Genomic DNA, 21,700 nt, shown 5'->3' with positions numbered 1-21,700 from the left:
TAGGAAGATCAGACCCTAAAATCTGGAAACAGATCAGATTATCTTGAAGATTTTAGGCTGTGTTTACCTCAGTCATCTAGGATCTGCTGAAGCTTCTCGGTGTGAGGAGAGTGGAAAAGACCCGAAGAGGTTGCATTGTTTGTTTGTTTTTTTCCCCTTCCCATTTTAACTCAGGGTCATATCTACTCAACAGAAGCTCTGATGTGTGTAACCTGTTCCTAATGCAGCGATAGGGATCCCGCTGCCTCTTACAGTGAGTGAACAGTTATCACCAGGGCTTTGTTACATCAAACCTAAATCTCCTTTCTCCAAGTAAGCTGACTGCTACTTGAGCTACCCATGGGGAAAAAAAAAAATGATCTATGACCATCTTTTTTTATGTAACAGCTTTTACGTCTCAGAAGACCGAATGTCATCCCTAGACTAAACAAATAGAATTCTTTCAGCCTTTTCTCATAGATCAAGTGTCTTAGACCTCTGCCCGTTCCCTTGCTTCCTCCTGCGCTCTTGCCAAATGGTCCACCTCTCCCTCAGCAGTGCCCAGAGCTGGACACAGGGCTGATTTAAAGGCTCACCAGTCCCTAATGCCTGTTTCTTATGTGAGGCTCTTGTCACTACATCCCACTGCTAGGTTTACCTGTTTTGATTTTTTTGTCGTTGTTTGCAATGTCATTAAGTTGCCGACTTTTTTGTGGTCTGCCTAAGCTCCTGACCCTTTTTTCCCCAAGTCTTGCTGTCTCGCCAGTAGTTTCCTCTTCATGCACTGGATTTCTCCTTGCTGGTTGTTATGGTTTGTACTTGAGTTGTGATTGCACTGATTTAAAACCATTTATTAAGATGACTTTGAATTCTTTCCTGAATTTTGGTCTGTAAATCAAATGCTATGTTCCACTAGCCAAGATGGTCATTTAATTTGATACGAGACTAGTCTCGCGATCACTTTCAATACTGAAGAATTGTGTCACAGAGAACTTTTCAGACCTCCTCTTGGAGCATGTTTTTCTTAACCTGCAGTGTTAGGCAACTATCTCATATTATTTGTATGTAGTCTCCATTTTCCTCATTTGTGTATGAGAATGACACAACTTGTAATATAAGCTAATGAATCAAAATTTAATCAGAGCTCTGTCTAATGCATTGTGTATGAACATGCAAATGTTTGCGCTTTTTTTGCCAGGATGATGTACTGTAGCCATAAAGAAATTATGATTCTTTTTCTGCCATCCTTCAGCTCTATCCTTCTGCTCATCCTCCTCGCTCTAGGAGGGCTAGGACTGTGCAATGGCCTGGTGGAGAGATGTGGTGGGAGAAAGAGTCCAAGCCCTGCCTGAAAGACAGTGGAATTAGAATTGCAGGAACAAGTAGCTTTCAACTGGCAAGTTTCAAGCTGTGCAGGCGTGGAGCTTTATTCCTGTGTGGTTTGGAAACCCTGTGGAGCAGAATCCTTTCCTAGCTGGGCAGCACTCAATGCCCAGTTTCTGCAAAGTGAGCACAAGTTGTGCATCAAAATGTCCCTCATCAAGTTCACTCTAATCCTTGGGACAGTGCTTCTTTCAGCCATTCCTCCTTATTTCAAGCTAGAGAGTAGATATTGAATAGGCTTCTCATAATATAACACTGGCGGGAGTCCAGTGCAGCTTTGAGCAGAAAGAAAATGGCAGGGGAAGGATGTGTTCCTGGATATCTGAAGTTTAATGACCCACTTGGAACAATGCATTTTTTTTAAATTATAAGCCACCTGTTAAACCTGTGTATTGTACTTGTTCAGCACTGGAACACGTAGTAACCTCGGCTTCCTCTGTAGCCTATGCCTTGAGATACGAAATTGAGTGAGTACCAAGGTAAAGCAAGGACTGCTCAACTGGGTACAGTCTGGGAGCACCTGCAAGGTTCATTTTTTCTCTTTACTTTTACATTAGCCAGAATACCCTGGAAGGACCACGGTCCCAGACAGAACAGGGTGGAGTGGGTAGTAGTGCTGGTGACTAATAGAGGTGCAGAGAGATTTATGCTATCCCCATGAGCCGTATTTGCTCAGCTGTTATTGTGCTCCTAGTAAACACAGAAGGGGTTGTTTCTCTCTCTCCGCCCTCAGCCCTGCTCGGGGGACAGGCAGCTAGTGCCTATTCACCGCACTGCTTTGCTAGTCCTGCCAGCCCTTGTGCATGTGCATACCCAAGGCTTTTCGAGTTCTATTTCCCCTCTGAGGTCAAAGGGATGCAGATTTGGGTTGCTGATATAACCTGCATTGAACCTTCTCTGTGGAATGAGGCTGCGCTTTTGGCCCATGGCTTTTCTCAGTTCTGTCCTGGGATGAGGTACCTGTTCTCTTGGGGTGGACCTGCTGCTGTTCACTTAAAGCTCCCTTATGCAATGTAGAAGTACCTTTAAGCTGGTGTACATGCTATGATAAAATAACCAGTTCAAGGCTCCTCTTCTCTGCCAGAGCAGTGTAAAGGCAGGTTAAAAATGAAAAATCAACCCTGTTTGAATTAAGTTTCCCTGGGACACAGGCAAACACTTTCCCTCACTGAGAGGAAAGCCGAGGCACAAAGACACTCAGTTCTCACTTTCTGGTTGGCACAGGATGTCAGTAGGAACTTGGCACTAGATATCCGTACTGCTGTCTTTTGTTCTGTGCTGCACTCGTTCCTCATGGAGGTGAAAGCTGGGAGTTGAACAGAAAAAATTTGGGAGAGGCATGCCTTTGATTTTCTTTTTTTGTTTTAAATAGTAATTTGAAGTCAGGTCCCTGTTGCAGCACTAACAATGGGGATTGGTTAAGAATCCTTCACTGAAAGGCCTTTTCCTCCCCTTCTGATGAATGCTTGTTCATTAAAATTGAAGCTTTTTGTGGAAATTCCATGGGAGATGTTTCCCTGGTCCAGATGGAATTTCTGATCAAAAGCAAGGAGAGAGGGAAAGAGAAGGAAATCTGCCTGGCCTGGCATAGCATGTGGCTCTGGGGTTAGGCTATTCACGTAAGTTCTTTGGGGCTGGGCAGAAGCACAGAGGGAGGTTAAATCCTCTCTTTTGCCTGGTTTGGAAGAAGGACTCCTGTCTCTCAAGGGTGTAGGGATCTTTCCAAGGTGGTTGGTTTTGGTGTCATGGACTCCCTCCTCTTTTAATAAGAAAAAATCAAGTGCAGAAGAACAATATTAAAAAAATAATCTACTGTGATTGGATGATAGATCTTCCCTATGTCCCACTCTAATCATCTACAGCATTCTCGCAGCCCCAGTGATGGATGCTTTGTCCTTTGGCTCTAATAGCAATGAGAGTCGCTACATATCAGGAGAGCGTCTGGGGGGGGCTGCCTCATCCGCAGATGCATTGGCTGCGTCTAGCCCTGCAAGCTGAGCATGAGAACTGCTAAGCACAAGCCTTTGGTTAGATGCTGCTAGATACCCTCTCTTCTCAGCTTTGTAAGGTAAACAAACGCCCCATCTCTTTAATAACAATCTAGTTTATTAGACAGTCAGATGAGTCCCTTACTTCATCCATCATTTTTATTTTTCGATGTGCAGGCACTAGATGTATGTTTGAATTTGTGCACTTAAGGGACCAGGAATGAGAGACCTTTTTATGAATCTGACCATGTATTTCTCAGAAGGCCATTACTAGGGGAAAATCATTGCATAAATAATGTACAACTGTAGATGTCCAAGCCCTGTTTTCCTGCAATAGCTCATGGCTTCAGAGACACCATTTTTAAAAAATGTTTCAAGGAGTGTTAGAAGCAGTCAAGAGTAAGAAGGAACAAACAGCATTTCAGAGCTGAGCAGTTAAGGTAAAATGGATATTTCTGCTAGTGATTGTCTCCTTCATGTGTGCGTGCATTCCATATTTTTTTTTGCTGTCATTGGATTTGTTGTAATATAGATTTGCTGCCTCCTGAAGGTTTTGATCCCCAGCAACAGTGAGTTGGCAAGTGTTACTCAACTTCTTTGCTGATGGTTGTCTTAAAGCAGAGATGGCAGAAAACAGGGGAAAGTGACAGTGTCTTTAAAAAAAATAGGGGTGTGTGTAATATGATTGTTGGTCATGGGAAGGCTGTTTTTGTCCCACTGACTTGCTGTCTTGAATGTTCTTCTCTAAATGTTTAACATAGGGAGAGAAGGAAAACCTTTTTGCTCTATCTGTGCCTGCAACCCCCATTAACTCGAAAGGGGAATAGGCTTTTAAGTACCTTGCACATATAATAAATATATGCTTCTTTCTAAGATGACAGCTTAATTTCATAGCTGGCATTAAACCTTCTAGCTTGGCCATAGACTTTCACTATCCTCCATAAACCTGGCCTTGGTAACAACAGCAAATTTTCCAGTAAGCAGTCTGACTGGAACAGGCTGACTTCAGAGTCCTGGAGCTGGGATAGCACTTGATGATCCCTTCATTACCTGCGAGACTGTCTTTCAGGGTGACAGTGTATGCAGTTCATGCCAAGTTCCATACTAGGGAAGCTGATGGTATGGATTTCCCAGCTGATTTTGCTGGCTGTTGAAATACACCCCAACTGTTAATATTCATGTTTATTTTTTAAGGGAATTAAGTGCTGTTAGAGTGGTAGCTTGGAGGAAGGAGCCTCCCTGGGGGCTAGTGCTAGGTAATGCTTGCTGCTGCTTAGTAGACAGATGGCACTGAAGGAACTTTCCACAAGGCTGTTAGAGCCTCCATTTAGTGTCAGTGTGTTTGCTGTTCTGATCCCCCCTAGCTCGGGGAAGGTATGGTAGACCTGGAAAGGGTTCATGGAAGGAACAACTGGGTCAGCTGGGACTCTTTAGCATGCAAAAGAGGTGAAGTAGGACTCCGTAAAGCAGTGAGAGGCAGAGAGGGAATGACTGCAAGCTGTTCACTGTTTCATCCTCTAGAAGTAAGACCAGCAAACAAAACTAGTGGGAGCCGGGTTTAGGTCAAACCAAAGGATGTGCTGTGTTCCACACACACACCACAAGAACTGTCAAGCCACAGAACTAACTGCAGGATGTCATAGTCAATAAAAGTTTGAGGGGAGACATGGCAAACTGGTGGAAGGGGAAAAACTATTGCTACTCACTAAATGCAAACTCCATGTCTGTCTCTGCAAGTTTCAGATTCGCAGCTGGTTGAGACATGAAATACATGGGGAAAAGAAGTATGTGCTTGTCCTGTTCCTCTGTTCTCCTCTAAGCATCTGCTTTTCACCATGGCTGGAGGTGAAACAGAGACAGGTTAGGCCTTTGGTTTGCTCCAGTATGTCTGCTTTATGCTCTTCAGGATGTAGTGGAAAAGATGCTGCTTCTAGATGTGTGCTGGAAATGAGAGAAATCTTATCTCCTTGCTATTTCAGTTGTACTGCTATCATTGCTAATGACATGCCATTGAATACTGGTAACGATGGCATATTTTGCGTCATTACATCTAGCTGATGTCAGCTGAGCAAAACCTGTAAGATTTGTTTGAGCCTTTAGATACCCTTCAAACAGGAGTGACTACCAGTTAGTTCTGTATTCTGGTAGTAATTACCATGATTATTCAGTTTCCACAAATTTCTGTTAATACGTGCAGAGAATTTTTTTTTAATGGAATAGTACAAATCTGTGTGTAAGTTTGTACATTTTATTAGTCTAATTTGCATACCTAACTGCAAGTGTGTGTAAAATAAGATACTAACTCATTAAAAGACATTATTCTTTCTTTTTTCTTTCTTTCTTGATTTCAGTAGAAGTGGCTTTTTTTTTGTCCTGATACACAAAAACCGCACACTTTATTTTTATTTTTTTTTTCAGAGACATTTTTAGTGCTGGTTTTGCAAGACTCAAAGGACTTGAGAGATCTTAGTTTGACTTTGTGCACTCAGGAAGCTTTGGGGATTTAGACAGAAAAATTCCCGGAATGTAGTTCTCTTCAGCAGAAGCTTTTTTCCTTTTACTTGTTATATAAAGTGATGATAGGGACTTCTGTCCCTGTTTTTGCTTCCCCAAGCTGCATGAATGATCCTCCCCACCTGAGGGCCAAGGTGTGAATTGCTGTCGGCAGACCGCGGGCAAGCAGGGGCCCCTCGTGATGTAAGTGGTTTGTTAAGGAGCCTGCAGGCCTCTCGCTCAATGGCTTCTCTGTCCACGTACGGCTTGGGAACAGTCACAGGGCCTTTTTTTCAGATGTGAAATCTGTCAGCAAAGTGAAGTCAGCTTAAATATCAGCTGAGGCTTGAGCTCCCTTTCAGTTTTTGTTGACTTTATCCCCTCCTGCTCCTTCCCGATCAAGTTTCTCTCTGTTGGAGTCAGACTTGCTGATACTTAAAAGTTTTATTCTGTGTTTCGGTTGTGTGGATTTGTGTGTGGCAAAGTTCAGGTGCCCTTCACATTCCCAGGCTCGACAGTGGTCTGAAATACTGAGAAGGAGACTATTCTGGGTCTCTCAGGCTCTTCAGCTGCTACAGTTAAATTAGAAACCGGTGGGAGTGCTTCTGGTACCCAAAGCATGCCGTACTCGGGTGATGCTGTGCAGACCTACTGGAGTTTTTTTGTGTTGTACCTGCTGCTGCCAAGCTGAGGAATTCTACTTAAGAATCAGCACCCCTTCTGTTCCCCAAATACGCAACAAAAATTGCTCTCTGCCCCAGAATTTATCACCAAAATATAAGATGTAATATAATACGGAGTACAGACAAGCAGTCAAAATACATGGAAACAGTGAGTGCGTGTTGGCTGTGTGCTGAGCCTGTCCCGGGGGCAGGATGCTGAGGTCATGCCATGTCTGCTGGCTGACCATGCAAACGTCTGCAGTCTGGGACAAACCTGTGGCGTCATGGCCTGTCAGTGTTTTGAAGCATTTTATGTATTGAAAGCTTGAGGAGATTCTTAGCTGTGGCAAGGAATGTCAGATGTTGTGGCTTATTTATAAAGAGAAAATAAAAAAGCAGAGTAAACTGCGAGGGAGAGGAAAGCTAGGGAAGGAGAGAACAACTGTTCCTGCTTCTGGTTTTCATCACTTGCTTAAGGATAAAAGTTACGAGCTATATTGTTGTCTTTTTTTTTACCCTAGACTTAAACAGTTTTAAATCCTGTGATCAGCTGCCTTGACTGCTTTCTGTCCTACATGCACACTTTTTTTCTCTCTGTGATATCTTCAGTGGTTTCCATAGTTGAAAATTTTTCCTACTGCTCAAAAGGCCAGAATGTTTAAAGACTTGTAATTGAGAACTTCTGGCTGTTGAGACACAAGGGTCTTAATGTCCCGCAGGTACTCTGTGCATCTCTTCCCCCTCTAGTGCCTGGTCCCGACAAGAGGCAGCAGCCTGGCACCTCTCCATGCATCACTCCTCTGCAGGTGGTGGTTGAAGAGACAGCGTTAGGGCCAAAAGTGCCAGGCTGGCTGCAGAAGCCACTTCTGGGCTTCTTTCTGTTGTTTAGCGTGTGCTGTCTGTGTACTCTGTTCTCTGGTTGACAGTGTCTTTGGAAATAACCTTTCCTGTGTAATAAGCTGTTGAGGGACAAGGTCCTACTTACTTCAGGGTGGGTGGTTAAGGAAGCACTGTCGAATGTCCTCTTTTCCAGGTGGGAACAGCAGTGGAGTGTGCTGGAGAGGTGATGGCAGTGTGGTACAATGAGATATCCCATTCTGTTCCCTGACAAGGTGTGTGCAGGTCTTGTCTGCGCTGGATAAGGCGGTGTTAAAACATAACCTTCTCCTCTTGGGATCGTGTTGGAGAGGTGCTACTGAGAAGGAGGAAGAGGTGGTGGGGGCAGGGCAGTGTGTTTACCTCCTTTGTTTAACTGGAAAATACAAATCATGATTTAGGATCTCTCAGTATGTGAAAATATCATCTGGGAAATGCTTACCCTATAACTACAGTAATAGTGAATTATTGTTATCCAATAGCTCTGTTCCAAAACCCAGGTGAACAGTAACAGTTTTTTCGTGCTGTTCCTGGCTTGTTGGGCACCTGGCAATCAACATCTATAATCCATAATCTTGTTGTCACAGCTAAACATAAGAGGAAGCTGTTGAGACACAAGTCCCTGAGTCCCTAGGGATGTAGGCATGCTGGTGTTTGAGAAGGAAACAGACACAAAGGTCTTGTGATGTGAAGGATATCCGTGTTCTGCTGAGCTGAGGAAGGTGATCTTGATTTGCCTTTTCTTCTCCACCCCCTCCAACCTCCCTCCTGTCTTCCAGAGAAGGTTCACTCCTGCGACCAGGAGAGACAGAGTGCCCTGGAGGAGGCCAGGCAGAACCCCCGCGAGGGCATCGTCATCCCTGAGTGTGCTCCCGGAGGGCTCTACAAACCGGTGCAATGCCACCAGTCGACTGGGTACTGCTGGTGTGTCCTGGTGGACACGGGACGTCCCCTGCCTGGTACTTCCACTCGGTAAGAGCTGTAGGCCTGGCAAGATGCCTGCCTGGAGAAGATGAGATATTAAAAAATGCTGTTGCTATGTAAGATAAGTTCCTAATTCTAGAGCAGTCAGCTCTGTACTACCTTCCTTAGAGCTAGCGATGCTGTACGTGATGTTCCCTGTTGAATGTTACTATACAGCTCCCTCTCTGTAGGAGCTGGTGTGTAGTAACTACCACCCTTACTTTCCTCTGTTAAGTATTCATGCAAAGCAGCCTTTTTTTTTGCTAGCTTGCAGCTTTTGGGTGGTAGCAGGGACCGGGGCTTTGCTCAAGAGTAAAGGTCAGGGGCATGAGCAGTGAGAAGTGGCTTTGCATTATCCTCTGCTTTATACTTCCATGCTGCAGCCACTTGGATGTTGACCAGTACATATTTAGAAGACCGGTTGTGTGCTGATACTTTTTTTTTTTTTTTTTTTTTTTAAGCCAATGACAGAGTTTTCTTTAAGTTACTTTGCATCTTAAAACTGCCTGGGGAATCTTTTCTCACTTGGGGTTTGGAAACAAATTGTGGGTCTGGCAAGTTATAAAAACAGGCCTGTAGGAGTTGGGACTTAAGCTCTGCTAGATACAGGGATTTTGCAGAACGTGGAAAGTTTTGGAAGAAAGCTCAGCCTGTGCCCCCAAGAGTTGGAGGAGGGCCTTGTGCTGTTTGTGGGTTTGGGCTGGTACTGGACTTCAGAATATGTTCTCCCTCCTCTCTCAGCTTCTGCCACTGTTGCACACTGTCCATAAAACGACAGATGCTTGAGAACAGTATTTCTTCTGCAGGTTGTTGTGTGAGCAGATAAGATGACCCATTCAAAACCATCTGATGACACTAAAGCTATGTCACATAGTTTGGTATCTGCTGTTCTCCTTTTTCAGCTATGAGACTCCAGTGTGTGAAAGCGATGCCAGATCGAAGAGCACAGAGGTTGATGATCCGTTCAAGGACAGAGAACTTCCAGGTCAGAGAGGAACAAGATACTATCTCTGCCTTCTCACCACGGGACCCTTAAGAGGCAAAGAATATTATTCAGGAGATGGGAGATTTCTCTCACCGTGCATGTTTTACCATGGGTTTTATTCTGTGTTATTTTGGATCACTTCCAGCTTCAGCAGTGAACTGGAAAAGGCTGGGAGTGCTCTGGGGGCTGGTTTATTGCCTGTCTGCCCTTCCTTGAAAACATGTCTGGGATCAGAATTTTCAGGAAAGAAACCTGGATGCCTGGAGGTCCCCTGGGGGAAGAATGGGCTCAGTAGTGAAAGTTGTTCTTCAAAGCCTGGCCAGGACAGGATCCTTTGCATTTAGCAGGGCTTTTCAGCAGCTTGATGCCCTCTGAGCAACGAAAGACAAAAGAGGTCACAGCTGGCAATTGTCAGTGGACCAGCTGGCTCCCTGGCACTGCAGGGACCAGGCAGAGCAGCGTTCCTGGTACACTAAGGTCACTTAACTAATGCTGACTGCTCACTTAGCTGGACTTTATCCCTCATTTTCTGCCTGGGACCCCCTTTATCTCCTATTGCTGCTTGTTTTATATTCTGCTTTTCCCTCCTAATGGAGTGACAAACAATAATTTACTCTTTGCCTACCTTGTTTCTGCTAGGAAGATGTGCTGGGCATATTGTTTGTGTGGCTCTTAAAAATGCTATCCTACCTGCCTGTGCTCTGGTTTTCCCTTCCCGACGCCTAAGGAGTGGAGTGAGGGGCCCTCAGTGAGAGATCAGCCGTTGCTCTCCTGGGTGGGGGCTGACTGCTTGAAAACAAGCTACAGTGGGTCCCTCTCCACCATGAGGGAGCGGCAGAGACCAGGAACTCTGCAGAAAGAGCTGGTAGCTCTGGATCCCACTTTGTTTTCTCCTGGCCCTTTCGAGGGCTAGCATAAAGTGAGTTGTCCCTAAGCAGGTTAGCACAGGAAATGAGATTTGTTCCAGATTTGCCGTCTCTGTCTCTTAATTCTCCTCCTGCTGGCTCTTGACCTCGGGGCCCGTAGCTTTCTGCTTAGCAACTCTGCCCTCAGCAGGACTCTCTTCTGTGCAGCTCCTCATTTTCACAAGTTGTGTCGAAATTTCCTATCTGCCTCCCTCTCACAATCAAATGGAATTGGCGAATTGGTTCAACTGTTACTTTGGGGGGGTGGTGAAACCAGCTAAATGATTGCATTAAGGATCATATCCTTAGGAAATCATGCGAAAATAGAATAACCTTACTTCTTTTCTTCCCCATCCCCTTCTCCCCTGGCTTTATTGCCTCTCCCTGCACTTCCCCCCTGCCTCTCCAGAACTCCGCTGTGAAAATCCTTTGCTCTTGGGCTTTTTCTTTGAGACTCTTTCTAATCTCTCAGGAAGACAGAATGGTTTCGTTTCTCTTCTCCCACCCCTTCTGTGCTGCATCTGGACAAGGGGACAGGAACTGCTTGATGCAGAAGAGGACACATGATGGTCTGTGGCTTAGTGGCCTGGTCCCAGCATCAGACTTCAGGAGAGTTCCTCTCTCAGCTCAAGCTTTTCTGTACCTGAGTAAAATTTCAGCTCTGGGCTTGGCTGGATTGGCTGGCACGATGGTTCCTGACACTGAAAATACACTTGTATCAGACTAGGAGGTGGAGGATCTGATCCTGGTTTGTCTGCCTGAGAGGTGCTGTGCTCCATGATCTTTTGATTCAGACTTGAGGCTTGTTTGATTAGCTGCTCTTCTATGCAAAAATTCTCTGGTGAGCCAAAGCTGCAGGGGGTGAGAAGGGATGTTCCCTTCTACTTTTTCTGCTCTTCTTTCTTACCAGGACTAAATTTTAACAAAAAACACTGCTTCAATTTGAGACTGATCATTCCATTTCTACTCAGTTCTGTAAGGGGGACCCCATGCCTTATTCCTCCTCTGGAGGTTTGTCTGTACTTCAGTGGGCAACTGAAGCCACTACTACCCAGTGCTGCAGGCAGCATGTGCCTTGGCCTGTGTGAAGAGATCCTGCAGAGGCCAAGGTGAAGGAGATGTAAGTCCGAATCCTTGGACACCTACTCATACCCTCCTCACAAACTGTGTCCTGGCTGCGTCCACAAGTAAGCCAGAAGAAAGAAAGAAGGAAAGAAAGTGTTGCTTGCACATAGCAAATGGCAAGCTGCTAATTCCGGCAGACGGTGAGATGCTGAGGCCCCAGGGAGATGACTTCTAGCAAATGGTTTTTCAACCTTCTCATTACTGCAACAAAAAGCTCCTTTAAGTGAGTGGTCTACTCTGGCTGCCATAGCAGCTTACCCATTACAATGCTGACATTTTCTGGACCATGTGCCAAACGAGTGCTGAGGGGTGTGCGTGTGTGTAATGCACATAATATGGAGACAGCCAAGGGTCTGTTGGTTAGCTATTGCAGAGAACAGAGCCTGTAGTACTGCAAAGGAGGGAGTTTTGTCAGATCAGTTTGCAAGCTGCTTTCAGCTGTCAAGGGATCACAGTAAGTTTCTGGTGCTCTGATTGGGGTACACGTGCTTCTCCGCTTGTCCGGGAAAAGCAGGAAGGGTTGACCCTGTTATATGTTGCTAGGGGGAGGCTGTTTTCTGATGTCTGCTGCCATAATCACCTGACTAATTGGTAGTGCATGGTTCGGGGAAAGAGAAGAGGTGAGGGATGTGGTGATGGCTTCTTTGTCACATCAAGAGAAGATAATAGGATGAGAGGTGACGAGTTTTTGGACAATGGTTTTGGAGATGGCGGGTTGAAGTTAAGTATGCTCATTCCTTGGTGGCCTGGAGCAATTATTACAGTATTAACGTGGTAGTAAATGAATTATGCTTTTGCTCCTTTAAGAAGCAAGGAAATGGCATAGATTGCCTCATAAAGGTGAGGAGATGAAGAATTTCATCCCAGCTGTGTCAGAACAGGCTGGCACTGTTAAGGATAGGAGACTCTGTCAGTCTGTGGTTACGAAGGTGGGGAACTAGACGGCCTTGGGACAAGGTAATGGAAATGGTTACCAAGCTCATCTTCAGCCCGCTTTGTCCTATTTCAGCCAGCAGTGACTGGGGGTGACTACCACGTGTTGACTTAGACTGACATATTTCCCATGCAGTGTGAACATGTAAAGAACCGAATTATTGTGGTAGCTGCTGGCAGGCAACACTCTCTGTGCCTGAAGAGGAGAGCACAAGCAGCAGTCCTTGCTTTGGCCTGTGCTTTGGGAAGCTATAAACTGTCAGTTAGGAGCTCAGAAGAACCATATTTTCAGAGGAAGATGACCCAGGAGGTGATGAGTTGTTTTGTAAACTTCTCTGCAAGTGTCACCATGGGAACTCCCATCTGCCAGGCGCTTCCAGCACATCCGTGTGGTTATGCTGGTGGGGAACTGGGAGAGGCCATAAAGCTAACCACGCGGTCTTCCTGCCAGATATTGTTGATGACCCTGTGTGTGCCTGGACAAAAGCTGCAGGACAAATTGCCATGCAGAGAAACCCATTAAGGGATTCCTCTTGCCTCTCCTTAGGGACTGTGATGATGGCTGCCATGTTACAAACAAAGGAAGTTCTGGCTGATTCTTGCTGAGCTGGGGTAGGAGACCAATTTTGTGTGTTCTTGCATTAAACCTCCTCTTTTCTCTCTGCAGGCTGCCCAGAAGGGAAGAAAGTTGAATTTATTACCAGCTTACTTGATGCTCTGACTACGGACATGGTACAGGCTATTAACTCAGCAGCACCTACTGGAGGTGGGAGGTGAGTCCAGAAAGCGCTTGGGCTGAATGCCACCGAGGTGGCTGCAGAGCTCTGGCTGCCCCTGAGGTGAGGGTGTGGGGGAAAGGTGTTGCTCTGTGCTGATTTGGGTTCCTCTGGGTTGCTGGGAGAGGAGCTGCCGCTGCATCTTCAGATGCTGCTCTGTCGTGTCAGCCTAGCCCTGCCTGCCTCCTCCCACCCCTCCTCCCTGGCAGCTGCTCCACCATAAAGGTTAGTATAGCCCATTTGGAGTGTGAAATGAGAGCTCAGTGGGAGGAAGTGGCTTGTTCTTTTGTGCCCTGGTGCATGAAAAGACCTAATAAAATGCAAATGGATTGAAGGAGACCCTGTGGCCTGGTGGCTACCACGGGGAGTGAAGAATGGGAACCGAATTCTTGGCAGTACCAGTGCTGTGGTTTTGCTGTGGGGCTGGAGCCAGCCTGCGGATGAGGATAGGAGCTGTTTTTCGTGGCCCTCCCCTCTGACCAGCTGCCTGGTCATCCCTCTTGGAAGGAGCAGCAGGTCAAGCCTGTTGCAAGAGGTGGGCAGAAGTCTGCATTTCTGGGGAACTGGAGAAAAGCTGAGGTCTTGTCTCCCCCTTCTGCTCGACAACAGCAAATCCCCTTAGTGCAGCAGCCGCAATGCTGCGGCAGGACGGGCCATTGAGAATGGACTGTGATGGATTTAAGAGAGATGCTATATTGCCTTTGCTAGGGAAGACTTCTGTGGTTCTGGATTCCCCTGGCTATAAAAGGGGTCGGTACTAATTTAGCAAGCAGGGATGCTGCAATGAATAATGTGCTCGTGTTCACAGGGTCTAGAGATGGAGGTTCCTCTGCACATGTGTTACTTCTGTGGATATTGCTCCAATGTATAGAGAGTGATGTTGATCCCCTGCTTTCCCTTCTCAAAATGTAGAAGGAAGCAGTGCCATCTTTAACTACTCAAGACAAAAAACTTCCTGGGACGCATCTCTTGTGCCTCTTGGTTTCAGTGTGGATTTGTTGTGAACCCATATGGTTTTAACTGCACGTTTGGACCTTACAAATCAGACCAGTGGCTGAGTGCCTGCACACTGAATATTCTGTAACCCATTGAATTAGCAGTGTATGCCTAGCATGTCTGTATTCATATAAACAGGATGAAAAATGCCCCAAGGATGGGAAATACGTCGTTCTCTCCCAGCTGTAAGCATTCCAATGTCAATTCTGTCTAATTTGCATGGTTCAAATGTAGTGGGTAGGGGTGGTGGGAAGCCCTGGAGAGTATTTGATATTTATTTGGCATCTTTGGTACAGGGACTGAAAACCAGCCAATGTAATCATCACTCTTAAAATACAGCTTAATATAAACCAATATTGTAGAGACCAGAGATGTATGCCCCCACTGCACTTCTATAAACCAGCAGGCTTGCTTCCTAATGTTCCCCAAGTTTTGTGTATTTCTCAGCTTTCAATAGAGGCCTTTCTGGTAGATTTTTTCACTGCCCAGCTCTTCACACAGTCGTCATGTTGATTTATTTTCAGCCCCAGTGTCGGCAGCCCAGTTGCAAGGAGAAAAAGAAATCTTTTAGCAGGCTGTCCTTTGTAAGGCGAAAGACTGCTACCACCCAAATACTCTGCCTGCCCACAGCCATGGTTAGACTCGGGAAACTGCTCTGGCATAAACCTCCACGCGCATCAGCTAGGCTAAGCACATACCCCAAAGAACATGCATCAAACTTTTCCATCCCGCCATGCCATGATGGGGCCATTTATTTTGAGGGGAAAAAAAAAAAGCATTTCAAGGAATTTTGGGTACTTTAAATAAAGATTTAATCAGTACAGCTTTCATTTCACATGAGTTTGGAGAGTTCAAAAGCTGTCTCTGTGCAATGAGTCCTGCTTTCCAAGTTTCTCAAGGGGAGGAATATCCTGAGTCCTGTCTTCAGGAGTATCTCAAAATGTCTGGGTGACCTTACTTCACTTTGGCACTGGAAATGAAAGCCCTTTTCCAAGACGAAGGGGTGTTTTACCTATAGGGTTAATCATAGGGCTAATTCATTTCCAGCCTTAACAACTAACAAACTACTGGATTTATGACAGTGCTTATCCTGTATCTCCCTGGCCCAGGTTTGCTGAGAAGGTCACATTGAAAAGAAAACATAGAGGTCTGGCTATCTGATTTTTCTTAATGTCAGTCATGTCAGTTTTAATGTCTTAATGTCCATTTCCTTATTGTGAGGCAAGCTTCGCGTACCACAGGATCTTCTCTGTCTTTGCCATAATGATGGTAGAACAGGTTCTGTACTTAAACATGCACTGGTTTCCCCTGTAGCCTCTCTCCTTCTGTTCCTTTACAGTGTTCAGCATTTCATCCTCCTGGGCTTTTTTACAGTTTGAACAAATACATCCAATGATCCAAGGTAAATTTTTAACGTGTTGCCAGCAAAGCTTATGCCTGTTGCAGAGGGCAGACCAGGCAAACAGCAAGCTATACCCCCATGTCAACTAGCCCCATATGTTGTCCTATGTATTTTGATCAATCAGAGAAGCAGCAAGTAGGAGTTTTAGGGAAAGGAGGGAGTATTCTTGTCTCTTCATGGCAACAGAGATGATATTGTCATACAATATGCATCTTTAGTATCAACATTAAAATTGGGGACCAAATGCAGAGAAGAGCCTTTCCAAAGTGACAAGGGCTGAAAAAGCCTAACAGTGAGAGACTTCAGGAGCTCAACCTTCCTTAGGGAATTAAAAGAAAGAAAAAAAAGGTTGAAAGATGATTTCCTATAATCTGAGTATCTCCACAGGGACAAAAGCTCTGCAGGCTTTAATAAGAACATGATTAGCTGAATATAAACAAACTGGTGATCAAAATTTCTTTAAAGCGAGGGCAATTCTAAGGCAGAATGAAGTCATGAGGGAGGTGACAGGTTCCCTCTCTCTCAGGCTTTCATCTTAGGCCTGATGCCTTTCAGAAAGACTTGCTTTAGTCAAATCCAAGTTATGGTCCTAAGAGTAATTTGATTCACATTCTGTGAGTAGGATATACAGGAAATTGGATTATATGACCCTGCAGCCTTCAGTCTGAATCTGGATATGCAGAGTGAAAACTTCTTGCATTTGCTGAGTGTCTTCATCTTGAAGACTATTTATGCTGCAAAACTATCTGGCTTTGCAATTAACATCTATATTCACTTTGGGGGGGGTGGAGGAGCATGGGGAGAAACGATAGTGATCTGCATTTAAAATACTACATGGAGCTGTGCTAAACTGCACACTTTTTACTTTACTTGGCACACACAAAACCAATCTAGTAGCAGCGAAGTGAAGCTGTACAACTTGGATTGCTGCAGGCTATGTAAGTAAAACCTGATAAGAATTTTTTTTTATTGGGCATGCTTAAAACAACCTTGTAATCCCTTATAGGTCTTGTCTCATTTAAGCAAGTTCAAAGCTATTGACTTTAATTGAGTTACTCTTGCTTTACTATAATGTAAATGAGACGAGAACTTCCCTTCCTTGTGGCCCTGGTTTATATTACAGCAAAATAGCCAAGTAGACTTCATTTAGACTTTTGAAACAGAAAATATCTGGTAAAATTCATTCTTAATTTTAAGTTTATGTAATAACTCCAAGGCACATCTTGTTACTGTATGTTTTCAAAGTAATTAGGGAGCGCTTGTAGGAAATTGGTTTATTAAACAGTGTTTGGTATCCTTTTTGAAAAGATGCATAGTTGAAACTGTTCGCCTGTAAATCCTATGTAATAGAGGGAGCACTTCTTAAAATTTAGATTTTGCTTTAGTACATTTTAGTCTATTTTCTAATTCGGAGATATTCATATTACACAGGGCATAAACTAAAATAGACCAACGGGGATCTCAGCCTGGGTTTCCCTGATCTGAGAAACTCTCTTTGGTCCCTGCCAATTCAGAAGTGAATTGTAGTTGCCAAAATGTGTGCACAATGGCTTGCTACAGTACCAGCAAAAATATTAATGCCCTGTGGAACTTCGGGTTAAAAGGGCGGCTTGCAACAGCCACCCTTATAGTGTAACACAGCAGCTGTGTCCCTTCATTTTACGTTGCCAATTACTCCCCATGTAATAGCCCTAAAAAGTGCTTCAGAAAATTGCCCCCAAGGTTCCCTTTCATGCTCTGGTTGAGCAGTTTGAAGCAGGCAAGCACAGCTCAGCACATCTCCAGGGTGTTCTGAAGCTGAGCCATGTTTTAATAAAGATTGACACTTTCAAACAGTGCGGGGAAGTTAATGCCCAATTCCTATTGCATTTCAATTGAAGTTGGATACCAACTTCTCTTTATGCTCCTATGGAAATTCTAACCTAATTAATGATACAGGAGAGTTCATATAAGAGAAGGATCTTTGAACAGTCAATGAAGAGTGAAGGGAGGTGATTTTTAAACCTTTTGAATAATTTATCCCACAATCTTCAGGAAAGTTCTGTTCAGAATAATGTTTCATACACAGCTTAGCCAGAGGAGAGGAAGAAATTGGACCTGTAATAGGAAGATAAGTTTTAGCTGTAGAGGAATTATGCATTCCCTGTAATGAATTTGGACTGCATGGCACCCTTTTGTTTAGTCTGAGCACAGCTTAGTTTTTTGTTGGCTTCTTGATTTTTTTGGCTACAGGAAAGGGAGAATAATAAAACAAATACAGGATCCTTTTGCAATTCCATTAGAGCGATCCGCTTTGATTCAAGCCATGTTCCACCATTACAGCTTTCAACTTTAGAATAGACAACCACAAAGAACAACAGAAGGAGAGTAAGAAGTGGAAGCAGAGCAAGAATAATTCTGAATTTTACCTCAGTTTGTTAAACTTGTTACTTTCCACCGCTCCTCGCAGGCACCTTCATGGACATCATCAATGCTGTCATGGGCGTTGACTGGCAGGATCAGTCCTGTCATTTCTTTAGCTTCACTCTCATCCATTCTCCATTCAGCAACAGCACAAAGCAAGTATACATCCTTGCTAAATATTTTCAAGCTGTAGAAACATACAACTTTAACTCCTGTAGACATCCTGGCCACAAACATACTTTGTGTGCTAGGAGTGGATGCTGGACTAATTTTTTTTCTACTCTGTTGCTTCTGCTAGCAGCTTCCTGTCCATCAGTGTTCTTTCATCCTGAAATAGATCCCTCTGGTTTATAGTCTCTGTCTGCAGTCCAGTTAGGTGATGTTAGGCTGGTCCTACTCAGCTGCCTCAGCTGCTATTGTTCCTACATAATTTTTGTATTACAAAAGAATAGGTTTTCTGAAGGTCTTCAAACAGGTGATCATCTGCTGGGTACTTCAGAGATTGCAACCTTGCCTTCTGTCAAAGCAGTATTTTGTGTTAGGATTTTCTGTCATTGCAACAGTGCTGTGGGTCCGTGCAGCCTGTGCAGTGGGGCTGCAAGTCTTTAGGGAGCAAAGGACCACCTTTGGTAGGTATGGACTTCAGCTTACTTAGTAAAATTTAGTGGGACATTTTACACTTTGATAGCACAGTTCTGTGGAGGATAATGTGAGTGCGCACTGTACGCAGCTCTGAGTAATGTCTGACGTTTGCTGCTCTTCTATGCTTTATCCTATACACCTGCCCTTCTTCCCTGCTCCTTCCTGCTGACTTAACTCCTCCTTTCTTGCAAGGGGCCGCACGGGTTGGAAAGCATTACAGACTGCATGCAAAGTGCATATTCAAGCTGTCTATTTGATATTTTGATATATATTCTTCTCTCTCTGCTCCAGAATTCAGTGCAATTGCAAAAGTCTGTGTCCATGTTTTTCATAGCCTCTTTGCTTTCTGCTGGTACCGCAGTTATACCAGATGATATGAAGGTGTTCTTGACTGGAAAACAGTATTGTTAAAGCTAACAGTACCTTAACCCACAGATCTCCAAGCAGAAGCCACCTAAGAAATAACTATTGTCCTCCTGTGAGGGAGCTAATAGCACATTATACAGGAGGAGGAGAAAAAGCCTACTTAAAGAAGACTATCTATTTGATGCCAACAAACTTGCAAGAAAGCTGAGAGAGCAGGTTCCCTGTCCTAGGCTGTTGATGATACACCATGCTTCTCTTAATAGTTGGACTGTGGGTGGGCTTACGCTACATAATGGAGCTAAACTTCTTGCCTTGTGTACAGAAGTGGTCCAGCAATAGCAGGTTAGATTTGGAAAATCAGCTTGCACAAAGTTCTTTGCTTCACCAGCACTTATTCCTTAGGATTGATTGTTTTGCCATAGAGTGCTAAAGAGGAACAATTAGGAAAAAAGGTTAAGTACAGCTGTAATGCAGTCAACACGAGAAGACTGAGAAGGCTGTCTCCATTTTGGTAATGTCTGTCTTTGCTAGGTCTTAAAAAGCTTCTACAGCACTGGAGTGAGCCTGGAATTCAGTGCAGTTTTGTGTGACCGGTGTTAGAGCAAGAGATGTTGTTTCGCTGGGAGTTGAGAGTGTACAAAGCAGCTTTGTTCTCTGTTGGTTTTTCTGATTCCTTTATGGTCTGAATAAGTAGAGAGGCAGTCCAATAAATGAGTTTACATCTGAGGACTGATTTATTTCTCTTGCAACAGCAGTGGAGAGGTAATAGAGGGAAATTCCCCTGGAATACTCCTGCAAAGTCTGTGCTTGCAGGACAATTAGAGCCCCCAGATTTATTTCAGCTGACCCAGCAGGTATGGTTGCTATCATGGCACATCATCAAAACTAGGTGGCTTAGCAGTGCTGGGAAGTTGCATCAATTCACGTTTCATGGATTGTGCAGAAGTGTCTTGCATGGGCAGCCGTCCACGTCAAGATAGTTAGATACGGTGTTGTAACCTCAGCCTTCTTTAGTCTATCATGTAATTTCATGAGCCAGGGAGATACGGCTGCACTGAGATGATGCGGATCGTTCCTGTGCTGGGATGCTGGATGATCATCACAAAGGTTAGGCAACCAGCTCTGGAACTGCAGCCCTGCTAAGCCAGCCAACAGGAAGTGGTTAAAAAGTCAGAAATGGCTGTATCTTCCTTCCTCCTGCAACACAGCAGTTAAACTAACTCCCTTTAGCTCCATTAGCATGCTGCATTTTTCAGCATGAGCTCTCAGCATGTTTGTAATGGCAAAAATTGATGTATCATCACCTCATGAGTCAATGTATTTGTATTAGCCTGTGGATTTCCCTGATTTTCTTTATGGAAGTGCTGAAGAGAGGTATAGTGACTCTGTTGGTAACTCATAAGAGCTTCTCTTTGGTGTGCGTCTGAAAAAGAGGTCCTCCTTCTGAATGTGTCTTCAGCAGGTAGCAAAAAGCTTGTGTTCCTGTCTGTTGTCTTATTGCTGTTGGTTCTAAGAAGCTCTGCTATTTTGTCCATTTCCGCCTCTCCAGTTGTGGGTCTTCAGGAAACAAAGGGCAGGCCAAGGTGTGGACCAGGGGAATCTCGCATGCAAAAGCTCAGATTTTATTCCTCTGTCTCAGCAAAAGCAGAATATTATCCCTTGCAATATAGAAATTTCCCGTGACTGTTGGAAACATGCTAGTCTTCAAATGATAGCCAGCTCACTTTGGAAAGGGAGAGAGGCCAATGACTATGTTCATAAATGTCATAAAAACAAACCACAGGATGTGTTTTTATTCTCTCCTGTCATCCTGGTCTTCACATACAGTTTCAAGGCTCTGAAAAATCCGGGCACTCCCTCAGCTTCCTGGGGAGACTTTTGCAATTTCTGCTTGTCCATAGGTGGCTCCAGGCGGGTTGCCTTGTATTTAGGCTCCCAAAACTAAGCCAAACTTCTTCCTGCCCCACAGTGTTTATCCCACTGTACATTGACTAGATGCTGTGACTGAATGCCAGCCTGCTTCTCAACTAAGAATTACATGACGAAGGAGATAGTTTAAAACCTTGGGGAAAGTGTTGTGCAGTTTATTTGCCTTTCCCTACTGTGTGTGTTTGCTTGTTTTAAGGATCCAGATGTCTGTGGATGGGGACTACCTTCCTAAATTTTATGCTCATTTGTAAAAACTGTCAGAGAAGGTTAATGGGGATCTCTGTTCTCCACCTAAGCTCTCATGCTTGCTTTCTGCATGTTGCAGCTTCCCCTTCACTGGTGATTTAGATTACGGGGGGGGGGGGGCAGTGGTCTGTGTGCATATTTCAGGCCCTGTAGCTGCATTTTGGAGGCAAAACTGGTTATACCAGAAGGTCAAAAGAATTTTCTCCTTTCTAGTTCCCAACAAAGACATTGTCAGTGACCATTTAAATATATACGCTACCACTTTCTGATACAAGGTTGGTGGCAGTCTTAAAGTGAATTTTACAAGGTACCTGGATTCATATTTCCCCATCAGCTAGAATGCCCTAAACTCACACCAGAATCTAGCTGCAGCACATAACTGTCCCTCTCTCACTGGTGGAAAAAGAATTAGGCAGCAGCAGCTTGAGATGTCTCCTGGAATAAGTCAGGGGAACCAGTGCCAGCGTAGCGTGTCTGACTACACATCCACTAATTTCCATGCACTGAAATGCTTTATTCTTGGGAGGAAACAAGCTCAGTCTCAGCTTAATTTCCACATTATTTCAGCTTTCTCTGTTGGCACACTCATCGCATGGAGAAAAGACAAACTAGCTTAGTGCAATTTTTGAAGAATTCTTCTCTAGAAAG

At 44.5% G+C, this 21,700-nt stretch overlaps 1 protein-coding gene across 5 annotated transcripts in view; it reads left to right on the top strand.

Moving 5' to 3' along the window:
* SMOC1 (SPARC related modular calcium binding 1) overlaps positions 1-21,700 on the top strand; it is a 136,158-nt gene that overhangs the window by 101,750 nt on the left and 12,708 nt on the right. For all 5 annotated transcript variants that reach the window (XM_075426244.1, XM_075426246.1, XM_075426245.1 and 2 more), the window contains exons 8-10: positions 8,161-8,353; positions 9,247-9,329; positions 12,960-13,065. In XM_075426244.1, the coding sequence (XP_075282359.1) occupies positions 8,161-8,353; positions 9,247-9,329; positions 12,960-13,065 (382 nt within the window). The remainder of the gene's footprint in view (positions 1-8,160; positions 8,354-9,246; positions 9,330-12,959; positions 13,066-21,700) is intronic.

The sequence above is a fragment of the Opisthocomus hoazin genome, chromosome 7 (assembly GCF_030867145.1).
Source record: "Opisthocomus hoazin isolate bOpiHoa1 chromosome 7, bOpiHoa1.hap1, whole genome shotgun sequence".
Taxonomy (NCBI): Eukaryota; Metazoa; Chordata; class Aves; order Opisthocomiformes; family Opisthocomidae; genus Opisthocomus; species Opisthocomus hoazin.
This window is presented reverse-complemented; position numbering and strand designations above follow the sequence as displayed.